This window comes from Lampetra planeri, chromosome 53, assembly GCF_965212315.1.
Source record: "Lampetra planeri chromosome 53, kcLamPlan1.2.h2, whole genome shotgun sequence".
Classification (NCBI taxonomy): domain Eukaryota; kingdom Metazoa; phylum Chordata; class Hyperoartia; order Petromyzontiformes; family Petromyzontidae; genus Lampetra; species Lampetra planeri.
Genome location: NC_136159.1, coordinates 2,221,285 through 2,245,258, shown reverse-complemented (window position 1 = coordinate 2,245,258; position 23,974 = coordinate 2,221,285). Strand labels below are relative to the sequence as shown.

The 23,974-nt window shown below is 47.7% G+C and overlaps 1 protein-coding gene across 3 annotated transcripts; it reads left to right on the top strand.

Moving 5' to 3' along the window:
• Positions 1-183: 183 nt before the first annotated feature.
• On the top strand, positions 184-23,318 carry LOC144734910 (proton-coupled amino acid transporter 1-like). Of its 3 annotated transcripts, none has more exons than XM_078617353.1 (11): positions 184-589; positions 12,385-12,524; positions 13,478-13,568; positions 14,146-14,234; positions 15,658-15,753; positions 16,323-16,407; positions 17,333-17,551; positions 18,788-18,886; positions 19,962-20,131; positions 20,951-21,120; positions 21,737-23,318. In XM_078617353.1, the coding sequence occupies exons 2-11, from the start codon at positions 12,451-12,453 to the stop codon at positions 22,093-22,095; spliced, it is 1,452 nt and encodes a 483-aa protein (XP_078473479.1). In that variant the 5' UTR covers positions 184-589; positions 12,385-12,450; the 3' UTR covers positions 22,096-23,318. The 3 variants fall into 3 exon arrangements, with proteins under 3 accessions (XP_078473479.1, XP_078473477.1, XP_078473478.1); XM_078617351.1 differs by having other exon boundaries at positions 12,356-12,524; XM_078617352.1 differs by lacking the exon at positions 184-589 and adding an exon at positions 615-8,126.
• The last annotated feature ends 656 nt before the right edge of the window (positions 23,319-23,974 follow it).

Genomic DNA, 23,974 nt, shown 5'->3' with positions numbered 1-23,974 from the left:
CTCTGATCTGGATGAGAGGTAAAACCTTCTGGTCTGGATGGGAGGTAAAACCTCTAGTCTGGATGAGAGGTAAAGCCTCTGGTCTGGATGAAAGGTAAACCCTCTGGTCTGGATGAGAGGTAAAGCGTCTGATCTGGATGAGAGGTAAAGCCTCTGGTCTGGATGAGAGGTAAAGCCTCTGACTTGACGTTGGCTGTAAGCAAGTGGCGGCGGTGTCGGTGGTGTTGGAGACTTTGCCGGGTCGCGCTGTGTTACGCTGCCCGTGGGTGCCGGGTCCCCCGCGTGGAGCGGCAGTGGAGGCGGCGAGACGAGGAGTGTGAGGAGGAGGAGGGGGAAGAGGAGGAGTGGAGAGAGAGGGACTCGAGGAGGCGTGTGACTGGGTGGTACAGGAAGAGCGGCGCCTCCAGCTGCTACTGCTGCTGCTTCCCCTACCCCCGTCTCGTTCATCTCCTGCGCTCGCTTCTCGTGCTCCCAGCACTCTGGGCTCTCGCTCCGTCTCCTCCTATCCCCCCCCCCCTCACGCGGACACCACCACCACCGCGCTCCCCTCCGCCGTCTACCCCGGGAGGCAGCGCCATGGATCGGGAAGGTATTGGGAGTGCCCCCCCACCCCGCCCGCGGGACGTTCTCGTGGTTTGCAAGGTCGTTTTTAGTTTTTCATCATCATCATCGTCGTCTTCGGCCTGGCTCGGACGACCTCAGTCAGCATCATAACCACTCACTCTAGAGTTGAAGTATAACCACTGCGGCAATATGTGGGCCCGGGATAATGATCCCGCGGTGATCATCTGGGGGGGTCGGAGGAGCTGCCGGGTCGTAGCCTCGGCCGTCGAGGTTGACTGATCGATTGATCGACGGATCGACTGATCGATTGATCGACTGTGTCGGCTGTCCGTGTTATCGCCGCTATGTCGTTTATTGTGAAAAATCCGTCAGTTCCTATGATCACCGTTTCATTGCTTTCTTGGCTTTATTTTGGTGATTTCGAAAAGTTTTTTGGGTTTGGCCATGTTTGTTTGTTGTAGTACGGAGTAAGACTGATGGCCTTAATCTAAGTTGTCTTGTGGTTGTTGTTGTTGTTGTTTGACTTGCATCCCACTGGGATTTGCGCACAGCGTTGGTGTACTGTGCTTTTTCTGCAATGTGTTGCTGTCTTTTCCTGGATTTTCTGTTTGCACTTGGTCACATAGTCACTTTAAGATGTTTTCTTGTTCATGTTTTTGTTTTTTTGTTTGTTGCGGTTGCACCCGATTCAAGAGCCGAATGGCTCACATGGCTATACCTAATCAATGAACTTGAAATTGAAAGTGGTCACATTTTAAAAGCGTTCCGCAACACGCGTGTTGCCATTTGATGTGCAAGTTCAGTTTCCTGAAAGCACCAACCTTTATTTCGTAATGTTTAGCCTCAGCCCTGTAATAATCGTCCTAAATCTACATTCTCTGGCGTTTTCCCCGCTGGCGTGACTCACAAAAAGTTGTTTTTCAGTTTATTTGTAGCGCGTGACCTCTTTGCGGAATTGTTCCATCTCTGGGCGTTTTAGCCAAACTTTGGTGCCTCGGTGACTTCTTAAGTCACTTCCTGCAGTTAATGGGCCTGTAGGTTGCTATAAAGACGACGACGATGATGTCAGTAGACGTGTGAGGAGGTGCTTAATCGTTTATTTATATACAAGCCACTCCAAAGGTATCGTACAATTTCCGCAAAATTCTCTTCAAATGTCTCAGAATCTTGTTATCGACTTGCATGGCCGTTCAGGTTTCATTTGCATTTAGTTAACTTCCTTCAATGGCAGTCGAAACATCTTTACGCATGGATTTTATGATTTAAGTACTTTTCTATCTTGATTTGAAGCTTTCGTGACTGCAGGAATCCATACTCTTTGGTTCTTTCGGTAAAGTCACGTAGCAGGCTTTCCCACCTGATGATGGACTTTTATACCTACGTGACTTTACCGAAAGAACCAAAGATTGGGTACTTTTCTGTTTTGAGGCTCGGATTACTGCATCCGTTTTTTTGCCGAATTAAATGCCTTAAGTAAAAGAAAATAACGTTAAAAAGGCATTTGAAAATGCACTCTTCCAGTGTACCATTAAGTGTACTGTGTATTGTACACATAGGCCAGTGTGCGTTTCAGTGGATCAAGATCGAGTTCTATAAACTACTAAACTTTTTTTATTTTACCAGGTAATGCCCACCGAGCTGAATAGCTCTTTTTTTCAGAAGCTACCTGGCCACAAATCATTATCCCGTGGAAATGTATAGCTGCCAAATACTCTAAACGCGGGATGTTGATTTAAAATGTGGAGGGGAAAATCGGAGAACCCGGAGAAAAATCCACCGGGTGAACATGCAAACTCCAAAGAAACAACAGGGTAGGGTTGGAACCCACGACCTCATGTATACTAGGCGAGGCAGTTAACATCTCGCCAATATCATCATCATCATCTCTCGTGGTTCCCACATGAGTGCCGCTAGAAAATTGCATCACTTGATGGCAGGTGGCCAGTTCTTCTTGTTGTTGGTCAAGACGGATTCCCATAACGGAATTTGGTAAATTTCGCAATGGACCCGAAGATGTTCACGGTGGAACGCCGCTGAGGCTGGGTTCCAAGTTCCACCGGCGGTAATGTACCAGGACAAAGTCCACGCGCCCCTTGTGCAGATGAAGGGAAAGAACTTGTGACGTTATTTGTTTTTTGTGTGCACGGTCGACCAACGTTGCCTCCGTGTTAAGTGTCACAGCCGTCGTCTAAAGCACCGTGTGACATCGGCCCCTCTTGATTGTTCTGGTGTCGGGAACTTCATTTGCGGGGCTAGCACCATCCACGTATTTTCACGCTGCTGATGTGGGTTTTTTTTTTAACGACGACAGCGTGATGAGATCTGGCTCTTAGAGGGTCACAAGGTAGAGAGGTAAAGAGAGTGGCGTGCCTAGGGGGGTGACTGATTCCAAAGAAGTTGTTTGAACTTCCCCGATGTTGTTTTCAGATCGAACCGCCCGTGATGTTAGGCAACAACATGCGGTACAACTCTTAAGCACATCAAGTCAGAAAGCTACAAAGTGTACCGTGTTAATATCCGATGTTTGCAGTCTTTTAAATGCTAGAGCTCCGATTTCTTTTGGATTTTAAGGTTAAGATGTTTGGTTTACACAAAACTTTTCTTAATTTTACTTCGCTCTGAGTTACACGTGTTAATGACGGATAGTGGTCCATACCGCCACCATATTACTCGTGATAAGTGCCTTATATTTGAAATCGTTTCATAGTACCACTTGCGCACTTTATAATAATAATTCAAATGTATAATGCGCTTTCCATCCTAGGATCCCAATGCGCAATGCATGAAATGCAGGAAACAGAACTAGGGACAACCGACCAAACTAAAAAGGGAAGGCCACTTTAAAGAGATGGGTTTTAAAATCTGACTTATGTATCTACCGACTCTGATTGCCCTGATTTCAAGTAGCAAGGTGTTCCATAGCTTGTGGGTGCCACGCTATGGAACAAAAGCCCGATCACCAAAAGAGCACAACCTAACCCTGGGAGTGCTGAGCAGTTGAAGATCGGAAGATCTTAAGGACCTTGATGGATCTTCTTGGTTCTTTCGGTAAAGTCACGTAGAAGGGAAATAATAAAATAATACAAATAAAACATTATAAAATAATTCTCACGACGTTTCGGCCACAACGCAAGTAGCCGTCCTCGGGTGAAGAAACAGGTCTGTCGGAAAGACGGCGTCTGTCTTTCCGACACCACAGCCAATCGGAAGGTCGTGCATGGTGGGGTAAAGTGTGGGTACTCTGACATCTGGGCAGCGTGGAAGAGTCGACCAAAATTATCTTGGGAGGCCCTTTGAAACTTCCTTGAGTGGAAGCTCTTCGGCCAGCAGTGGCCGTGCCAAAGAGATTCAAGAGCTGCACCTTGAAAAAATAAAATGTGTCTTATGATGGCTAGTTCCATGTGGTGTCCACGTGTTACCAGCAGGGGGCATGAACAGTTCATGTGTCTGTTTAGACCGAAGCAGGAAGATTTCTCCACAAATCTGGCTGTCCGCCTGATGATGCTAGTCGTAATTACTGGCGAAACGTCGTACTCGAATTGTAAATGCTGTGGGTTTACTCTCCAACACAACCGGTGTGCTGTGCTAGTAACTAATTGGCATGTTTTGTTTGTGTGACAAATCTTACTAAGTGGCTGTGTCGGGTTGGTGGCGGATTTAGCGACACATTTATATTTACGCGATTTAATCCAAAAACCTCTGTTGTGGATAATATTGGTCGCGAAAGCCTACGTGTTAAACCGAGTTTATGTGTGTGTCTTCGTATTGTGGCTGTGGAGAGCAGTAGTGTAGCGGTTAACGCGCTGCGCTACGAACCCAGCGGCCAAAGTTTGATTCCCGCTCGGGGCCAACACCAGTGACGATTATCTGAACCGGTCCTGGGCCTCCCCTAGGTTGACTCAGCCTCAAATTGTACCTGGTGCAATGTGTAAACATCACCAATGGGGAGACAGGGGCAGCTGGGTGTGGTGCTGGCTACCCACCCCCTCGTGTGCCGTGCCAGCCTTCATAGGTGCTCGCTAACAGTACTTTGTGACTGTGGGCATGTAATAGCATGCGGATTGTAGTTTACAAGTGTGGGCTATAGTTTACTTCTCCATCCAATCCCCAGGCGTCTGACGATGCATAATTTCATCTGTCAAAACCGGTTATTTCACGATGCCGACATCAAATTTTGTATGGAATAATTATTTCTGCATTGGCATGGTAATCATAAGCAAACATTAAGTTTAGGGGTATTGAAGGGGACACTAAAGACGAGACCGAATGAAAGTGTTATCTGGATTATAAGATGCTCCAGCAAGTCAAACGTAGCCCGTCGTTGTACAAATCCGTTCACGCGCACGCACAGCTTCCAGATTACAACGCACCCATAACCAACTTTTCCTTTAAATTACGGGGGGGGGGGGGCAAAGGGCTTCCTATAACCAGGAGAGTATGGTACAACACAAAGGAGATGGTCAAACGAGAAAAATAATTAATTTTTGACTGAAATCGCGTCCCCGAATTATGATAAATGACGGCAGTGAATTGTTAAACGATCCGTATCCATTTTTGGGTTGGGCGACGTACGTGCTAGTTTTATACCAACACCCGACATGCAATACACAGACGTATTCCATGTCCCAATTGTACGGATGGGATTCTAGGAGGATAAAAATCATCCTCCTCCTCGCCGGTTCAATCGTCGTTAGATGCCTGCCACGACCGACAACCCCCCCGCAGTACTGTCCCGTATGTATTGTTTTCTGTTTTTTTACTTGTCCTCTGCTCTGCACTATCTTGGTTTTTTGTTGTTGTAACTTCTGCCTCGTTCTGTCTCAATTGTATTGTTTCGATTCGTCCCGTGTACTCCCTGCCTCTTGTTGTGTCCGGGTCATGTTGACCATGAGCCTTGACCGTCTTGTACGTAGTAGGCATTACCCACACTTTACCCCACTCCACGCAACGTGCCGATTGATCAACTGTGGCATACCCATTTATACAAGCACCCCCGTGGCGAGATGTTGACTACCTCGCCTGGTATACAGGAGGTTGTGAGTTCGATACCGACCCAGACGCCTGCTGTATATTTGGACTTTGCGTGTCTTTTTCCCCGTGGTCACGTGGATTTTTCTCCAGTTACTCCAGTTTTCCCCTCCACATTTAGAAACATGCGTTTCGAGTATTTGCCGCTATAAATCTCCACGTGATAAGCCCACTTGGTTGAGCTAAGATTTATAAGGGGTGACTAATAAGGTCTGAATTGGTCTGTAATAAAGGTAGGTACTGATAAGGGGTTGACAGGTTATTGGAGTTTAGATTTAAAGCTTTCGTGACTGCAGGGATTCATCCTCTTGGTTCTTTCGGTAAAGTCACGTAGAATGGAAATAATAAAATAATAAAAATAAAACATAATAAAATAATTCTCACGACGTTTCGGCCACAACGCAAGCAGCCGTCCTCAGGTGGAGAACAGGTCTGTCGAGGAGACAGTCAGTCTGAACGTCGTGAGAATGATTTTATTATGTTTTATTTTTATTATTTTATTATTTCCATTCTACGTGACTTTACCGAAAGAACCAAGAAGAGGTTATTGGAGTTTGCGTGTCTCTCTCTCTCCCGGTGGTCACGTGATTTTTCTCCGGGTCCTCCGGCGTTTCCCTCCACATTCAGAAACATGCGTTCAGAATATTTGGTTGCTATGCATTTCCATAATGATGAGCCACTTCGTTGAGTTATCATTTGTGGCCAGGTAGCTTCTGACAAAGAGCTACATAGCTCAGTGGGCCTGACCTGGTAAAATAAAAAATAGTAAAATAAAAAATAGTTCAGTTTAAACTGCTCGGTGTACAAAGGGTGAGTGTCTTTAAGAAACTTGCTCCATCATGTCCAATGCCACACAGGGAGATGGAATCGAACCTGGACGCCTCACGATCAAGTCCCTTCGTGTGTCTCGCAGACTCTCTGGGCCCTCTCCCGCATTTAATCATCATTATCGTTGTTAGCCACAATCTGTCTACTGCTGTATGAAGGTCCTCACCATGTTGTCCATCTTGTGATCCAACAAACCCACGTGGGCATACTCTCAGACACGTCCCATTTTTAGTTACACGTGTCTGAATCTAAAGTCACTTGGATTTGTGAGTTGTCGGTGAATGTTGCGTTCCGCTATAAACCTCAGCCAAAAGTGTAAGCGAACTGATGACACTTAAACTGGGTCCTGGTACCGCAATGTACCGCACTTTATCTGCAAAGCATCAAACTGTCGCAAAGCACCACATTTACTCCAAATCATTGCAAACGCCTACGCATTTACTGCAACGTACCACAAATTTACCGCAGACTAACGCATATTTACTGAAAAATATCCTTAGCCCACTGCCAGCCCCCCTCCTTCGCTTATCCTTCCATGGCCCCCCCCCCAACCGTTTAATACACATTCAGCACTATCCGTGTATGTCACAATACCACATTCCACCATGTCATCATTCGTTTAACCCTCCATTTAACATATTTGCTGATTAAGAACGTGTTGCATTTTCCACTTGATAAAACATGAAATGTTACGATCATCGTTTTTACGCCAACAATAATTTACGTTTGTCAGAGTTGCAAAAGCAGAACGTAGCAAAGCAGCCAAGTCAGGATGGTGCAAGTGATGTCTCCGGTTAATTTTTGTGTGATGGGAGAACAACAAAAAAAAACCTCCGACTTCGTTTGGTTCATTGAGTTGCGAATGATTTGAACCGTAAGCAACAGAAATCAAAATCTCTTGAGTGTGACTTTTTGAGAACATGTAGATATTTGTGTATTGTACATTATCCCCCTTCCTTTGGCCGTTCAAGTATCAAATATTTGACTGAAAGTAATCCTCTATATGTCGTCTATATATTCGTGCTGATCCTTTTGTTAAGCCAAACCTATCCCAAACCTCTGCGGTAAATCGAGCAGCCCACAATCGGAAAGTTACGAGTTCCACCCCCGTTTGCGGCTTGACTCGCCCATCATCAAGCCTGCGGTCGCGAAAATAGGCACCACATTGTCGGTTGCCTCTTATTGTGGCTGCACCATTATTAACGGGTGGGGAAAGTGACCAGCGAAGCCCTGGGCCAAAACGTTGCGGCGAAGGTGGAATTTCGGCAGCTATTTGCTTTCATTCGAGACTGCTCCACACCGCTCTGGATGTTGGCAAAAGCACCTGGCGTCTGTGAGTGACGTTGAACATCGTTACATGTGCAAGTCCACGCAGGGAAAGCCTGTTTTTGCAGTTGATAAAAAAAGCCTTATCCGCTGTTTTTCAGAATACTTGCTGAGTTAATGTCATTCTAATCGCCGTTTATGACCGCGAGATGTTACCAATTGTACTTGGACCGTTCATTGCAGGATTGTAAATGTAGGCTGTTTAGATATATATGCTTTATATAAATACATAGTCAGACAGTTGCCGAGGACAAATTATCTCCGAGTGCATTTCTGTCAAGTTCATCATCTTAAAAAAAATTTGCGCCGTTCCTCTACAATCGTGTGAAACGATGCCGACAAAACGGACCTCTAAAGTTTTCATCCTCGGAAACAGCCCCGTGAGTCAATGGTTTTGCATTTAATCTCGGATTTGCGATTGGAACGTAAATGCACTAAGGTGATCGCAGAGTGAATCGTGCTTGAGAAATTTGATTTCGGTAAACAATAATAATATTTCCAATAATAACTGTGAATGCATTATTATTTTAATTATTTGTATTTATCTTTACTTGTAGTGACTATAGAACCTTAATGTTACCTGGGCAACTCGGTTGGAAGTAGTTTGGAATCCTAAATCTATGTTTGATTCGTGGAGAAACGATGAATCTCCATTTTCCATAATTACTCTCCATACGTTCTCTCTGTCAAGAAAGGTTTTGCTCTTTAAATATATGAATTTCTCTCCCAAGTCAAGCTATGTCCCAGTTAACCCTTTCCCATTCCGATGAAGAAAATGTTAAAATAACTTTATCGGTGGCAGGGCGTATGGTGCAGTTTGGCGCCAGCTGTCGTAGAGTGTGGTCGTGTCGCTACAGTTCTATGCGGGGAGTATAATGTCTTTAAAAATAACGTCGCTACACCTCTCTAAATAAAATTAACGCTAACCACTCGCACGTTCTGAAATTCACGGGTGAACGGGATACCCACCCTGCAACTTGCAGGCGCCTCGGAAAGGGAAAGGGCTTAATTCCCTTAGTTCTGTCACCAATTGTACAAGGTTTGATGTGTTTAGTTCAGAGTCCACATGTCGTGTGTAGCAATGGTAGAATATAGAAGGTGTCTTATCCGTAACTCGTGATTACCAGCAGCCCCGGTTCCTTTACCGTCCCAGCTGGCATCGCTTCTTGTTGGAACCAGAGTTCGGGGGAAACGTGGTGTATGTGCAACGGTCTTGAGATAGGTTATCTTGTGTAGGTGCAATGTGCCGGCGTAACCCAGAGGTCGCAACTGGGTACCCGATACCCGTACCCTACCTGATACCCGGCTACCCGTTTGCGACCCTGGTACGGCCGAGTACGGGTACGGGTAGGCCGTGAGTCACCGGTGAGTAACCGTTTGTCACTCATTTCGGGTAGGGTATGGGTACGGGTAGCGTACGGGTTACCAGTACCCGGCTGGGTACGGGTACGGGTACCCCTTTGCGACCCTGGTGCGGCCGGGTACAGGTACGGGTAAGGTATCAAAACCCGTTTGCGACCTCTGGCGTAACCCACTCGCCCTTTCTCGTGAGCTCTTCAGCCTTGGCTGGAACTCACAGGATTGTTTCAATGGCCTGCCTTGACAATGGGGCCCTGGTGTCGCCTGGATTGTTCCCTTTCTTTAAGTCTCGAGGGTGATCTTGACCACACTTTACCGCGTTGGCCAATGCGGCTTGGTGAAGATATCTACCTAAATCCAGGCAGTTGCACGCAGTTAAACTGGATTCTCAAGTACAATGAGAGATGTTTTTCAGTCACATTGAGTACATTGCTTTGTAATTTCGTCCAGAAAATTGGACTTTGTAAAATATGTGAGACGACCGAAATGCAATAAACGGTGTTTATAGGCCGTGACGGAGGGCTGACTGGGGTGCCGTGGTGATGCGATGTTATCTCCCTCGTCTAGTATGGAGGAGGCTGTGGGTACGATCCCGACCTGACGCCTGTATATTTGGAGTTTGCATGTTTTCCCCGTGGTCGCGTGGATTTTTTACTTAATAAGCCCTCGGAGTCAACGTGATTGACCTCTCTTACCCATCACCAGTGAATGAAAACTCAACTAAACCTAAAAAATTTTTTATTTCACAAGGTCAGGCCCACTGAGCTGTATAGCTCTTTTTCAGAAGCTACCTGGCCACAAATGGTAACTCAACGAAGTGGCTCATCACATGGAAATGCATAGCACCGGAGGACCCGGAGAAAAATCCACGTGACCCCGGGGAGAGAGAAAGACACACAAACTCAAACCTGTCAACCCCTTATCAGTACCTACCTTTTTACAGACCAATTCAGACCTTATTAGTCACCCCATATAAATATTAATGTTCATCCTACAAAGTTCCATCACAAGGGAGAAACACAAACAAATAGACACAACAATACGGGTGAACCGTATGGGTTGACAGCAATGCATACTCCACATATATATGCGCCAGGGTTGGGATCGAACCTACGACCTCCTGTATACCAAGAGAGGTAGTGAACATCTCGCCACCGTAGCCCCTTAATATCTGTACGATGTAGCATCCGTACCGTCGCAGGACGCTCATGAAATAGAGGCTAACATAAATAAATAAAATCTATCCATCTATGACCCCACAGAGATTACCTGCTATTGGATACATGGATTGCAACTGTAGGCATTGATGTGTATATATATTGAATTGTGCGAGTTTTTGAAAAGCTGGCAGGCTTACTGGGCGTGGTAAATCGATACATGACAGTCGATACGAGCTCGTGCCCACATATGTTTTGTTACTTTTGTTGCAATACCTTGGTTATGTTTATCTCGCCGTAGCGAAACATAATCTGCCACCTATGAAGTAATAAATTGTTAATGTAAATTTTTTCGTAAGTTATTAATTTGCGCTGGGTTGCGTAACGTTAATGCAAGGTGACGCTGTAGAACATGAGCAGAGTTTCTGCAATCTCTTACATAATCGCGACAAGTGTGGTAATTGAACCTCTCCGATGCTCCTCTCCCTGTAAGAATTTGGCTCCACACAATGTCTCCCCCATGGGTCTCACCGTCTCTACACCTCTCAACAATCACCTCTCAATGTCCACACCTCTCAACTCTCACGTGCTCGCAGTTTTCGGCACAGTTATCACCAGACATCTGACCCACCAATGCAATTTGATTAATTAGCAAGATTCAAGGGTCATGATTGATGTATTATTGGGGTTTTTTCGGGCTCATTTGTACACTCGTTTTTTTTACGTCCGTCTTGTTCGTTCTGCCTCGTTCTTTTGAAAATTGTACATGTCCATGCGATACGTACCCCAGTGTGCACAGATCGTAAATAAGTGAGCCTTGCACGTGTGGTTTGATGCCTGTCTTGGGAGCCTTAAATCATTATTTTCCATCGATAAATCGTTACGTGTCTGGGTTATTGCTCAGTTTCAGAGTTTTTATGCTCCAGAATGACGGCAATCGAGCCGGGTGGCACCAGTGGGTTCGGGCGAATGGTTTGCGTTAAAAAAAGCCGCCCGTTCAAATGTCTGGCTTCGGGTTCACCCTTCACCTCTCGATGCTCAATAAAATGAGCACCACTTGGGGGAGAGTGAACGATGGTTGTCCTGTGGACCCCGCCATAGCAGTGTGGAATTTCACCCACTAGCGTAAACGCTTTGCGTGCTTTGCCTTCCATTAAATTGTGGATTGCACACTGATCCACCACCCCGTGGAGCAAACTCTGCGTGCCTGGACGCTGCAGAAACCCATGCTGGAATGCCCAACCTCACTGCTCTGCGTGGCTCCAAAATATCGCGATGTATTAACGGCATAGGCGAATCAGTTGTGCGTGGCGGTCAGTCCTTAAGCCCAAATTTGAATGATCGCCACAGAATGCAAATAATAATCATATCTGCCAGTTTCCCAGAATGACATCGCATTTTGACATCCTCTGAAGTGTTATAGAGCGCAGTGATAATTATTCACAAGGAGAGCAAACACATTTCATGATGAATACCCTTGCATGCATAATGCCATCTATTTTGCAAGTCAAACGTGAAGACTTTAAGACATTTTCTTACGAACACAAAGAATCGTATGCAAATTCAGCTGGCCAGGGTTTGACCCCATAACACTTTGAGGATGATGAATGTTCACCCGTTCCGAAAAGAAATATTTACCGGAAACATGTCCCCAGTGTCAATAACGTTATGTAAATCTGCTCACACACACACACGGCTACCAGATTATAAGACAAACCCCCAACCTCTGCGGTTGGCAAGTCTACAGTGGGCGAGAGATGGCTGTGCTGTAAAAAAATATATATATATTTCTAAATAAAAATGTCATTAAAAAAATTGTGGTACAAGTGCTTAACTGTGCTTATTATTTTGGTCGCACGTAGCTTGCATCCGCAATTTGCATCAATGCGTCGTCAGCGCCGAGGAGGTTCGCCGGTTGAAACGGGCGACGGCCGACTCCACGGGCATCAATCGCGCTGCTTTCCGTTAAACATCTGTCCACGTGCACCACCAGGCTTTGCTGCGTCGCGCTTCATGAGCCCGGCATGGAGGGAGGTTGTTGTCGTAAGCAGCCACCAAGGGTGGCCGTGGTGTGTTGGGTTGTGTCGCATCAGAACGTGAGGCCTTGAGTCCCCTGCTCCAGGATGTGTACGGAGCCACAAACGTTTCGGAGGGAGATCTTCCCGGCCTGGACTCGGACACGCCCGGAATGGACTCCGATGTAGGCGATGGTGGAGGCGGTGCGGGCTCGGGGCTCGGCAATCGTGGAGAGCACACCACCACGTACGTCGCCACGCGTACCCCAACACGACACTGTCGGCTCGCTCGTCGCGCGAGGTGAACGGGGGTTGTGGTGGCACACGCCCGCGGTCCGGCACTTGGTGCTTCACGTAGGTTTGTGAAACTCGCAAACTCACTGGGCCGTAGTTTGGCTGCACGGTAAGTCCTCGCTTGACGCACGTTCGCGCAACTCTAACGCGGCTCTTCCATTTGGGAGCACTTTTCGCGCAACGTGGAACGAGCACCGTTATAACGCGCTATCTGAGCGGTCAACAACGAACTACTTTCGTGAGCTGTGCGGTTGAGTTGCATGATACAGTACGCAGAATGATACAGTTACGCAGCGGAAATACCCTCAGTTCTTTGTCCGCATGCGTAGTAGTACATCGTATTTCGCCAAACCTTATCGTTACATTATTTATGGGGATAATGTTTTCGCTTCACGCGTTTTTCGCTTAATGCGGCACTTTTAAGGAATGCATCTTCTGTGTTAAACGAGGACTGCGTTTGTGAGCCTGCCTGTTTGGCCTTCTGAGCGTCATCTCGAGCGAACTGCTCCCCCTGTCGGACCGAACGCTCGATTTGCTGCTGCAGAGTGCAGATCAGTCGATCAATGTTTATTTTACATACCAATATCTCCCTCAATAAAGTAGCCACCGGTGCACATTACAGCAGAACGGGAACGGTACCGGTGAATAGAGCTGCAGAATTGAATCATGAAACTCATCACGCCCTCAGCGGCTAACACCGACAACACTGCTCGACAGTAATGGTAAATTTCACCCAGCCTAGAGTAGGCCGAATACTAAACTTTCAATCCATCGGCAATGGGCCAACAGGTTTAACGTTTAATTTTCGCCCGCTTACAAACTCCCTACTGTATCATAAAACATTTTGCCACGTGACAGGCAGATGTCTCGAATGACCCCGCTACTCTGTGTGTGTCCGCTGGCCAGGTTTGCTCAGACGCTGCTGCACTTCCTCAAGGGGAATGTGGGAACTGGCCTCCTGAGCCTCCCACTCGCCGTGAAACACGCTGGGCTTGTGGTAAGGATTCACATCGTGCGCACGCGCGTGTGTGGCTAAAGCACAGCAAGTTGGTACGGTGGGGGGCACAGGTGGTGCATCAGCGAGTCATCTCGGTCATCTCAGTCAGTCGACCCATGGCACCTGGGTCTGCCCCGTGACCTGCCAGCGGGCGTTCGACACTTCACGTGGCCTCAAGGTGCACATGGCCTGGCACAAGCGTCGTGGTGACGTCAACGCCACTTAGTGGCGAATGGAGGGTTCGGTATGTGTGTATGCATTGGGCGCGGTCGTGTAGCAGTTAGCGCGTTGCGCTACGAATCTGGCAACCCGAGTTCGATTCACGCGCATGGCGCACACGGGTGCCATTATCTGAACCGGTCCTGGGCTTTCCTGAGGTCGACTCGGCCTCAAATGAGTACCTGAAGCGATGTGTAAACGTCGCCACTAGGGACAATGGCGGCCGGGCGTGGTGCTGGCCACCCACCCCCTCGTGTGCCGTTCCGGCCTTCATAGGTGCTCGCTAACAACACTTTCCCCAACAGTTTGTTAAGGCTATACGGGGGGGATCTTTGTCTTTGTGTATCCGTACGTATAGGTGGGACCCGTGTGCCTCGTGGTGATGGCGATTGTTGCTGTCGACTGCATGCTGACCCTCGTGAGGTGTAGCCACTACCTGTGCAGAAAGTAAGCCGCGCATCATAAAACGATCCCACCCCCTCCTGGGCGTCTGCCAATCCCTGTGTAATAACAGCCATAGAGGGTTCACGTGGGGATTGGCTTGCCGGTCCTGCTTGTAGCCAATAAGGGTTGAGATAGGGACCATGGCCCATGCGTCATCACGACAGGTCATCAGGAGTGATTGGCCTAGCCATTCGGGGCCCCAGCCAATGGGGAGCCGGATGAGGGGCGTGGTCCCGGGATTGACAGGGAACCATCGAGAATGGTCAAAGCTGTCCATGTACGATTGGCTGGGGGAACCACGTGACGAAGGTATTAAGAGCGAGTGGAGGGGAACGATCGAGAGCAGACTGAAACTGACAAGAGCAGGGTCACGCGCGGACGGGGGCTGGGATTGCCACGTGCGCGGTGGGGACTTAGTGCGTGGTCTGTCCTCTCTCCGTTGTCTGCCAGCAACGGAGAGTGAGTGAGCAAAGTGTATTGTGGAGTGGAAATAAAAGGACCGATTCCGAATACCGTCTCTGGAAGGATTATTACACCTGCAATGCGTTAAGCGTCAAAGCGGTAGTTTCGACCCTGACAGGCACAGAGAATGGCTCTCGTTCATTATCCCCTCGCCATGAATCCTGCTGCGCGCGATGGCCAGGAGAACCGCAAACTTTGCAGCTATCAGCCGATCCCATGTGAATTGTTTTGATGATTGCTGAAGAGGAAATCAATCGCAGTTCACATTGCAGCCTCTACGGCGTCTTTCGAAATCGGGGTCCTCATTCCGCATTGCTCCGTTAAAGGATCTGTGTGGGGTAGGGGAATGCAGTTCACTTGCGGTCCTTTGAGTACACGATGCGTTCTACATGACAATGTAAACTCCAGTCATGTGACGTCACCAACATGTGAAGTTACCAGTGTGACGTTTACTTGAATTGTTACCTTTGTATGGGGAGTCCCCGTACCCTCCTCATCTGTGCAGCAACCCCACCCTCCACACCTTAGCCCAGTTCCAGATTAAGCTAGTGCGGGGCCTGTAGCATATGGTATAAAGAGGCCCTAAATAAATAAAAACACATAAATATTAAAACACGTACATTTTTTACTTGCATAGTAAAGTAATTGTATTTTTTCATTTGCTATACAGCCAGATAATACGACAAATCGCTAACCTTAAATACCCAGTCGTTCATAAAAGGCAGTATAGTACTATAGTAATAGTGCAGAATCACTAAACCGGAATTAATAGCTTGAAAGCATCTAGCGCTGGGCCCTTGAAAGTGCGGGGCCTGTAGCATGTGCTACTTTTGCTACTAGAATAATCCGGCACTGCCTTAGCCATATTGCCTTGAAAAATTGTGGTATAGTGTGTGTGTGTGTCGTGATTGGTAATTGACCGGCGCGTCTGCATCGTCATTGTGTTTGTGTGTGTGTGCTCTAGGCTGAAGCGTTCAACCCTGTGTTATGGAGGCACTGTCATGCATGCTATGGAGGTCTCCAACTTCACGTGGCTAAATTCTAAAGCATCTTGGGGAAAGTAAGATGATGATAGTCATTCTTTTTCGTATTTTTGGTTCAAAGAATATAGAACTCTTGACTCGTAGCTTTCTAAAGCCTTGTGCATTGGTTGTGCATTCTACAGTGTTAATCAACAGACTGTGCACTTTGAAAACATGTTATTTGGTGAATATAGAACACAAAATATTATTATTCGAAAGCACCTAATATGCCTGTTATGTGACAAAAGTGTTTTGTGATACTGCAGAAAGTTTGTAAAATGCGCTAAAATTGAATGGCGATAAACCCGTTGGCTCATTGCTAATGGATTTAAAGTTGAGTATTTGGCCTACTCTAGGCTGCGTACAATCTACCGTGCGAATTAATGTCGAGCATTGCTCTCGATGTTAGCCGCTCGGGGCGTGACAGGTTTCTTTATTCAATCCTGTCGCACCCTGCCCCTGGTACTGTTCCCGTTCTGCTGTGATGTGCACTGAGACGCCTGCTTTATCGAGGGCGATATTGACACGTCAAATACAGATCGGTTGATTGGTGATTAAAAACCCCTTCGTTCCAACCCGTCGCCGGGTGTTTGTGTCTCGACGGCAGGAACTTGATCAGCCTCTTTCTCATCACCACTCAGCTGGGCTTCTGCTGCGTTTATTTCGTCTTCATGGCGGACAACATCAAGCAGGTAGTCACTCGCGATCAGCCTAATCTTTTGTTTGTAGTGCAGGGCAATTAGGGACCTGGCCCGGCACTTAGAAAGGTTAAGGATGTTGCCCCACCTCGTTCATGCTCTGTTTGCCTCCGTGCTCTTGGTCGTGATTTGTTTTGTAGATCCGTGGTGTTTTTGTACCTTTTTTATAATGTGATTTTTTTTAAAGGGGGATTTTAAACTCTTTCCCGTTCCACATGCAAAAAAGTCTTTACTACCATCACATGATCATACCTGTCAACCCACTTATCAGTGCCCTACCTTATTACAGACCATTTCAGACCTTATTGGTCACTCCGTGCCCTTATAAATCTCAACGTTCATCCTACAAAGCCCGTATTGAAACGGCTGTACTCCGTATGGACCTGTAAACTCTGTTTCCCCGTACAAGAATACAGGTAAACCGTATGGGTTGACGGGTATGCATAATGCTTATCGTGAGGTTCATGCAAACCCTTTGTTTAATGAGACCTTCATTATAACAGTCTATGAAGAGCATATTGTAGGTATGTGGTACCATACATATTATGCCACATTTACCTTGTATTCAACTCTTTCACTTCTGTCAACAAAGACGGTCACTGCATCGCGCGCTTTCAGATGTGCTTCTGCGGCCGTCTGGAACGCTCTTTCTTCCGATAATAGAAAGCCACTGGAGCTATGCACTTTTACATATAGATTGAAAATTCATTTCTTGATAATAGCTTTTTGTATTTAGTTTGTTGTCCTTCTTTCCGCACCTTCAATTAGCACGGTTGGCTACGTACGGTGCGAAAGAAGCTTCAGCATACCATAGGTGGTGTTTATTTGCTTGCTTGCTATTAACTGTGAAAATATACAAACGAAGATGACAAAATAATTTCTCCCTCCCTCCCCCATCGCGCCCCACCACCTCCGCCAGGTGGTGGAGCAGCGAAACAACGGCACCAGCGAGTCCGCGGGCGAGGAAGGCGCGCCGGGAGGCTTCGCGATGGACAAGCGCCTGTACATGCTGTGCCTGCTGCCCTTCATCATCTTGCTGTCGTTCGTGAAGAACCTGCGCTGGCTGGCTCCCTTCTCCGCCCTCGCCAACGTGTGCATGCTGACCAGCATCATCATTATCTACTACTACATGTCGACGGTACGCTTCTCTCTGGGGGCCCGGTAGCCTCCACTGCCATGACGAGGGATGTGGCCGTCGTGCCTGGGGGGTGGAGGGGGGAGAGAGAGAGAAAGAAAAAAAAAATAATTATTTCTGATTTCCTGGTCGCTCGCCTGAAGGCGCTTGACGCAGTTCCGGGCGAAGTGTCGCGTATCTGAGTTCTACGTTGGGCCGCGTGAGTTTTCCTTCAATTTACCCGCGAGATAAAGCAACATCGTAATTGGCGAATCGGTTTAATTATTTGGCTGTGGTCGGGCGGTGGAGGGGCTCCTGACACAAATTAAGCCGCGCCTCCGATTAGCGTGGTTGGCTACGTACGGTGCGAAAGAAGTTCAACACACATAAAAGTCAGATTGTCAAGCGGCCTAACCCAAACATCAACTACGATCATAATCTTGGCTGTGGAAACCTACGTGTTTAAACATGTACCAATTCACTCTTCAGCAGGTTATTTAAAACATTTTATTTAATCATCCCTCAGAATAGTATCTTGTTGAGTGCACACTCGTGCCAAGAGGGAAGGGAGGGTTCGGGTTATGGCCGGTGTCCTCAAGGGAGCCTCAGTTCACGAGTGTGGTGAGTGTGGTGCATATGGTATAAGACGAAACTAACGTCTCGCATTAATAAAAGTGCCTGTCACCTATGAAAGTGCCTGTCACCACAGATGTCCTACTGGACATCTGCGAAAAAGAGCTTTATAACTCATCGGATTCCTCCAGTACAAATAAATATTCTGATTCTGAAAAGCCTCGCTAAGTCGCAAGATAATTTTTTAAGTAGGGTGCTGCATTGAAAGTGGTATATGGTAAGAAAGATGAAGGAGAGTAGCTGGAGAAAACCCATGCATTCGAGGCGATACCATTCAAAGCTCACACAGATTCAAGAGTCCATTGCTGTAATCTCGTGGTCACCTCGCAGCCGAAGCCTGAATCTCTTGGTGTATTCGCTGGCAGTGTTCCGTCCCAAGTACCAACGGGCCAAAAAAAATTCCTGCTTAGCTTCGGAGATGTGACGAGTCTGCGAACATTCAGGCCGATTTGGTTTTAGGCACCCGCTTCGGAAGCCGATTCGTGGCGCTCGGCGGTGCAGCGTGTTGAACGGCGTGGTTGGTGTCTTTGTGATATGAACGCGTACATGGGTGAATGCCGGACACGCTGCTGCTGTTGCATTAACCGCGACGGCTTGTGCCGATCCCGCGTCTGGTCTTTACCACAGAACATTCCGACAACACTGGATGTCAAGTACGTGGGAGAGGCTAACGCTCTCCCCCTCTTCTTCGGAATGGCCATCTTTGCCTTTGAAGGTATCGGTGTGGTGAGTCTACGCATCGGACACTCCGGACGATGCACAGTCTGTGGAAACGTGGCAAGCCTTGTGTGTGTGTGTGTGTGCGAGCGAGCTGACCTCACCATTCCATCTCTGTGGTGGCTGTTTGTCTGGGCCGTGTTGTACCCCTTTAGCTTACATTCCATCATTGGTCTTGACCATCGGCCATCGTCCCTTTCTCGCGATGTCCTACCCCGAGCCCGCTAGCTGGCTTTTCTTAACCGTCATCGTGACGTCTCCCATTTATGTTTGTTGTCCGATTTTTGTTTGTTGTCCAATCCGTGTTTCCCCTTGGTCGTTCTCTCAGTGTGATCTTCCGCCGTGTGTTTTGATCACTGACACGGCTGAGAAATGTAACTAATCCGGGAGATACCACGGCGTGAGCATCCAAATCTCTGATTGATCCCGTAACAGCCCGGGTAGAATCTGCGTGTGGCTCGCGATAGAAGGGTTCTCTTACCAACCCATTCGATGTTGGCTCGGCCTAGTCAAGCTGAGTGGGTACGGGAGCCCAGCTCACGACCAGGTCAGCACACTTCCCAGTGGTGGTGGAAACGTGACATGAATCTCCTGCTGGCGTGATCCCTCACAACAGCACCTTAGTGGTCCTCTGTGCTTGTTTTCTCGATAATTGTCTTTGTAAAATGGACGTTTATTTGTAATTGTTAACATCGAGGTCAAATCTGATTGGTTGTTCCTGGGATGTCATGACACCCTATTGAAGAAGCCGGGTCGGATGACGTGGTTATCGGACTTCCTGATGTACGGCCAAAATACGCCTGGCACAGTTTCGAGCAAAACGTCGCGTGCATAATTGCTACATTTGTTGTGAGAATCGTACCTCTGCCTACCGAAGAGCTGACGCAACAAAAATTGGCACGCTCAACGCTTGTACGCGTGACACTTTCATTTGTTTGGCTATGGGGGGGTGGTGAAGGGTCTAGCGACATAAATCTGACCAGATTTATTACGTGGCGTAACCCAAAATGTAAATTACGAATGGAATGTATTGGCTGCGAAAACCTACACGTTAAATTGTTGCCTCCCTGTCGTGTTGCTGCAGGTGCTGCCGCTGGAGAACCGGATGCGAGACCCCGGCTCGTTCAAGCTGCTGCTCAGCATGGGAATGCTGGTGGTGACCTTGCTCTACCTGTCGCTTGGCACTCTGGGATACGTGTGCTTTGGTTCCAAAGTGATGCCCAGCGTGACCCTGAACCTGCCCATCTCCAATGGGTACTTTTATCTTGTTTTTTTCTTCCAGGAAAGCCCTCACAGAGTCTCAAGACTCTCTTTCAGAAGGCTCCTGCCCAGTTTTCGCAGCAGGGGGGGCAATGTTGCTGCTGCATGTAATCCCGGAAGTTGAGTAATTTGCAGGTAGTGTTTCAGCATTGGGATGTTTTGGCCAACACCAGTTACATTGTTTTGTTTAGCCAGAGAACCCGGAAAAAAACCCATGCAGAACAGTGTATGTGCGTATATTGAACTTGTTTTGCGCCGTACGTAGCCAACCGTGCGAACCGGAGGTGCGGGGGGAAGGACAACAAACTCAACACAAAAAGCAGTTGTTAAGAAATAAGTTTTCAATATAGATTTAAAAGTGCATAGCTCCAGTGGGAGAACACACAAACTCCACGTGGAAAGGTTCCCGTGTCGGGATTCAAACCCAGGCCCATCTTGCCGTGCGGTACAAGCGTTACCACTGCTTCTAGATTTGAAGTTTTCGTGACTGCAAGGATTCATACTCTTAGGTTTTTTCGGTAAAGTCACGTAGGTAAAAAATAATAAAATTAAAATTAAAAGTAATAATAAAAAAAAATCACGTTTCGTTTCACTAGCTGTGACGGTCCCACCTGATGACGGAGACTTGTGTTGCCTCCGAAACGTCGTGAATTATTATTTTATTTTTATTAATTTTATTATTTTTTACCTACGTTACTTTACCGAAAAAACCTAAGAGTACGTTACCACTGCGCCACCCCCCGCCGCATGTGTTTCGAGTGACGGACGGAGAAATTGTTCCCGTGCGCTCGCGTGCGTGCGTGCATGCGCCAGGCTGTACGAGTCGGTGAAGATCCTCTTCTCCCTGGGAATCTTCGTGAGCTACGGGGTGCAGTTCTACGTGGCGGCCGAGATCATCGCTCCCTTCTTCGTGGCCAAAGTCCCGCGGCGCTGGCAGATGTCCGTGGACTTGATGTGCCGAGCCGTGCTCGTGTGCATCACATGTACGTTCCGCACATCAGAATCGGAATGGTCGCGCGTGTAAAACTTTCCAAGCAAGGCTGGGGAGCCCCGGGGAACCGTACTCTTTATTGAAGGCCGACTAGGGCTTCGTATTTAAAGGTCATGGATTTTCTATTTTGAAGGAGAATTTTTGGATCTTTTTTTGAGCTTTGCATATTTTCGGGTCGTTGCATTGCGTTGGAATTGAATGTCTTTTGTGCGAACAAAAGTGGCATCATTCGATACCACGTGACACCACTTTTACGGTAAAAGCACGGAAGTGATGACCTATAAGTGATGTCATTTCCTGCTCGTGACATTACTTCCGAATCGATCCTAAACCATTTTTATCGAGATACGGTAATCCGACATTTGTTTTTGAATTTTTATTTTTGTATGGATCATAATGGTAAGAAAACATCCCCGGCACACACCATGTGAACATTTTTTTAATGTAGAAAGGCCACAAACGTGAAATACAGACTACTGCTGCTGCTGCTGCTGTACAACTTGTGTCATATCAGTCATTTGCGTCACGAATTGCGGGCCCTGCGATGCGCGCACGTGTCCGCGGGCGTTGAGGATGTGGCTCTTCCCGCCTTGCGCTGCGTCACCCAGGTGCCCTCGCCATGCTCATCCCCAAGCTCGACCTCGTGATCGCCCTGGTCGGATCTATCAGCAGCTCGGCGCTCGCCCTCATCATTCCGCCCCTCCTGGAGATCGTCACCTTCTGGCCAGAATGGCGACATCAGGGCGGCGCGGGTCGTGGGGGAGACTCCACAGAGCAGTCCACCGCGGAACTCAAGTCGGCCATGAGGCCCTGGCAGTACTGGCTGGTGATCGGTAAAAACTGCGTCGTCAGCGTCGTTGGCTTCGCAGGTTTCGTCGCCGGAACGTACGTGTCCATCGTGGAAATAGTCGCCCCGGAACCGGTGCCCGTTCCGGGTAACTTCTCGAGGCATCTCTACGTCCTGTGAGCGGCATTGAGTCCCCCCCCCCCCCCCCCCCCACCTTGAGCTATTTTTTTTTTCCTCTCGGCAAATATTTTTGACTCGTCAGAGACGCGCAGGTCTCTCTTGTCCCCACCCTCTCGACTTGGAGTACCGTATTGCCATATGCAAGTTTGTAAACTTTGAGATGTACATAAGGTGTACAGGGGGTGCACAGCCATTTCAGATTGCAGTTCAGTTATTTGGCGTCACGAGGTTCAGTCGCTGGGATGGTCCGCTGGAATGTTCTGCAGTTTGTTTTTAGAATAAAAGTGCAGCAAAGGGAAGAATTCGCAGCATGATTATGGCTTCGTTGTGCAAAAGAGAAAATATATATGGAGGGCTTTTGCCTGTGATACCAGGCAGTGTGTACATACGAAAATTTAAAGCAAATTGTCACTACAGTAAATATCACTGATTGTAAATGTTCATCTGGAATGTTGTGAAATTGTACAAGTGCGACTCGTGACACGAGCAGCAGTTCACGTTGGGAAACTGGATGAATTGACGCCATTCACATTTCAGGTGCAGGTTAGCAACGTGCCTGTAGGAGGTGATGGTGGTTGTGGTGCGAGAAATCTGCAGGTCTCCTACCTGTGCAGTTGGAATGTCCGTATGCGTGCCACCAAACCTCCCATAACGTTGGCCGTCCCGAAATAGATTTTTTAATATTTGGATAAAACACTTAAGTCAAATCTACGCATTGGTATTACTGCGGCCCCCGGGGTGTCATTTTGAACCGTCGACGCCATGAGTGGGAGAGGTTGAGCATCAATCGTTTGGCCCATTATTTAGTGAAGCTACCGGTACTTGCAACGTGGTGCTGTTATGTATGGGGCTAACTGACGCTTGTTACGGAGTGCCAACATCGCACAGTATTGCAGGCGTGTGCGACGCGCATGTCCCCGTGTGGACCAACGTGGAGACATCCTCCATTCCTAGTAGTAACTTTTGATCGCAATGGTAAATTTGTATTGGAATAGTTTAACTTATTCGGTCTACGTTGTGTGCAATTTAAAATGTAACTCGGTAATTTGCACTAAGTATTTCTCGATTCACCGCACGATGCACTCTGTGTTGTTGTGAGTGCCAGGACCTCTCCTGCTTTATTAAGTGTAGTGGTGATGATCCTTATGGGTTATTATTTTTTAAACCACAATTGTCAGAACGGTGTTATTTTTTAATGATTTATAAAAATGCTTTACCCCTTTCGCGACGTTGAGTGGGAGTCTCTTTATATGCAACGTGCGTCAACACGCACACACGGCGACTCAGGGCACGGCCCAACTCGCTACCAGGGCAGCATGATGGCGCAGAGCCGCGCTCTGGTGCCGTAACGGCAGGCGTTGGTGTCGCGCTCTGAAACAGGTGCCCCGTAAGGAACAGCGCAGAAAGTAGGTCGCTCACCTAGCCAGTGACCGGGACTAAAAATCGGCCCGGGTATTTGTAAACACACCGGCCCAATTTCGGGCTACAAGGCGATACATTGTTTTTAAACGTGCTGTCCGACAAACTGTGTAGTAAGCTACTAGTAGCTAGATGTTGCGATGTGACGACGTTATTAGCGGTATTTTTTTGCCGTGCGATCCTCATTGGCCCATTTGGGGCTGGGTCCAAAAACAATTGGGGCCGGTGAGGACGAATGTGTGGGGACTTGATTCCAGCTGGGAGCGTAAATAATCAATGAAGCGTGTGCGCATTAGACGAGATCTTTTTTTTCTTACTCTGATCACATTTGCAATTTCCCCACACAGCCCGGCCCACCGGCCCTCAGAATGGACCGGCCCACTGGACATTTGCCCGGACTGCTGCCCTATGGCCCGTCCGGGCGTCAAGCTATCATTGCACAAGCTTATTTTTCACTCGT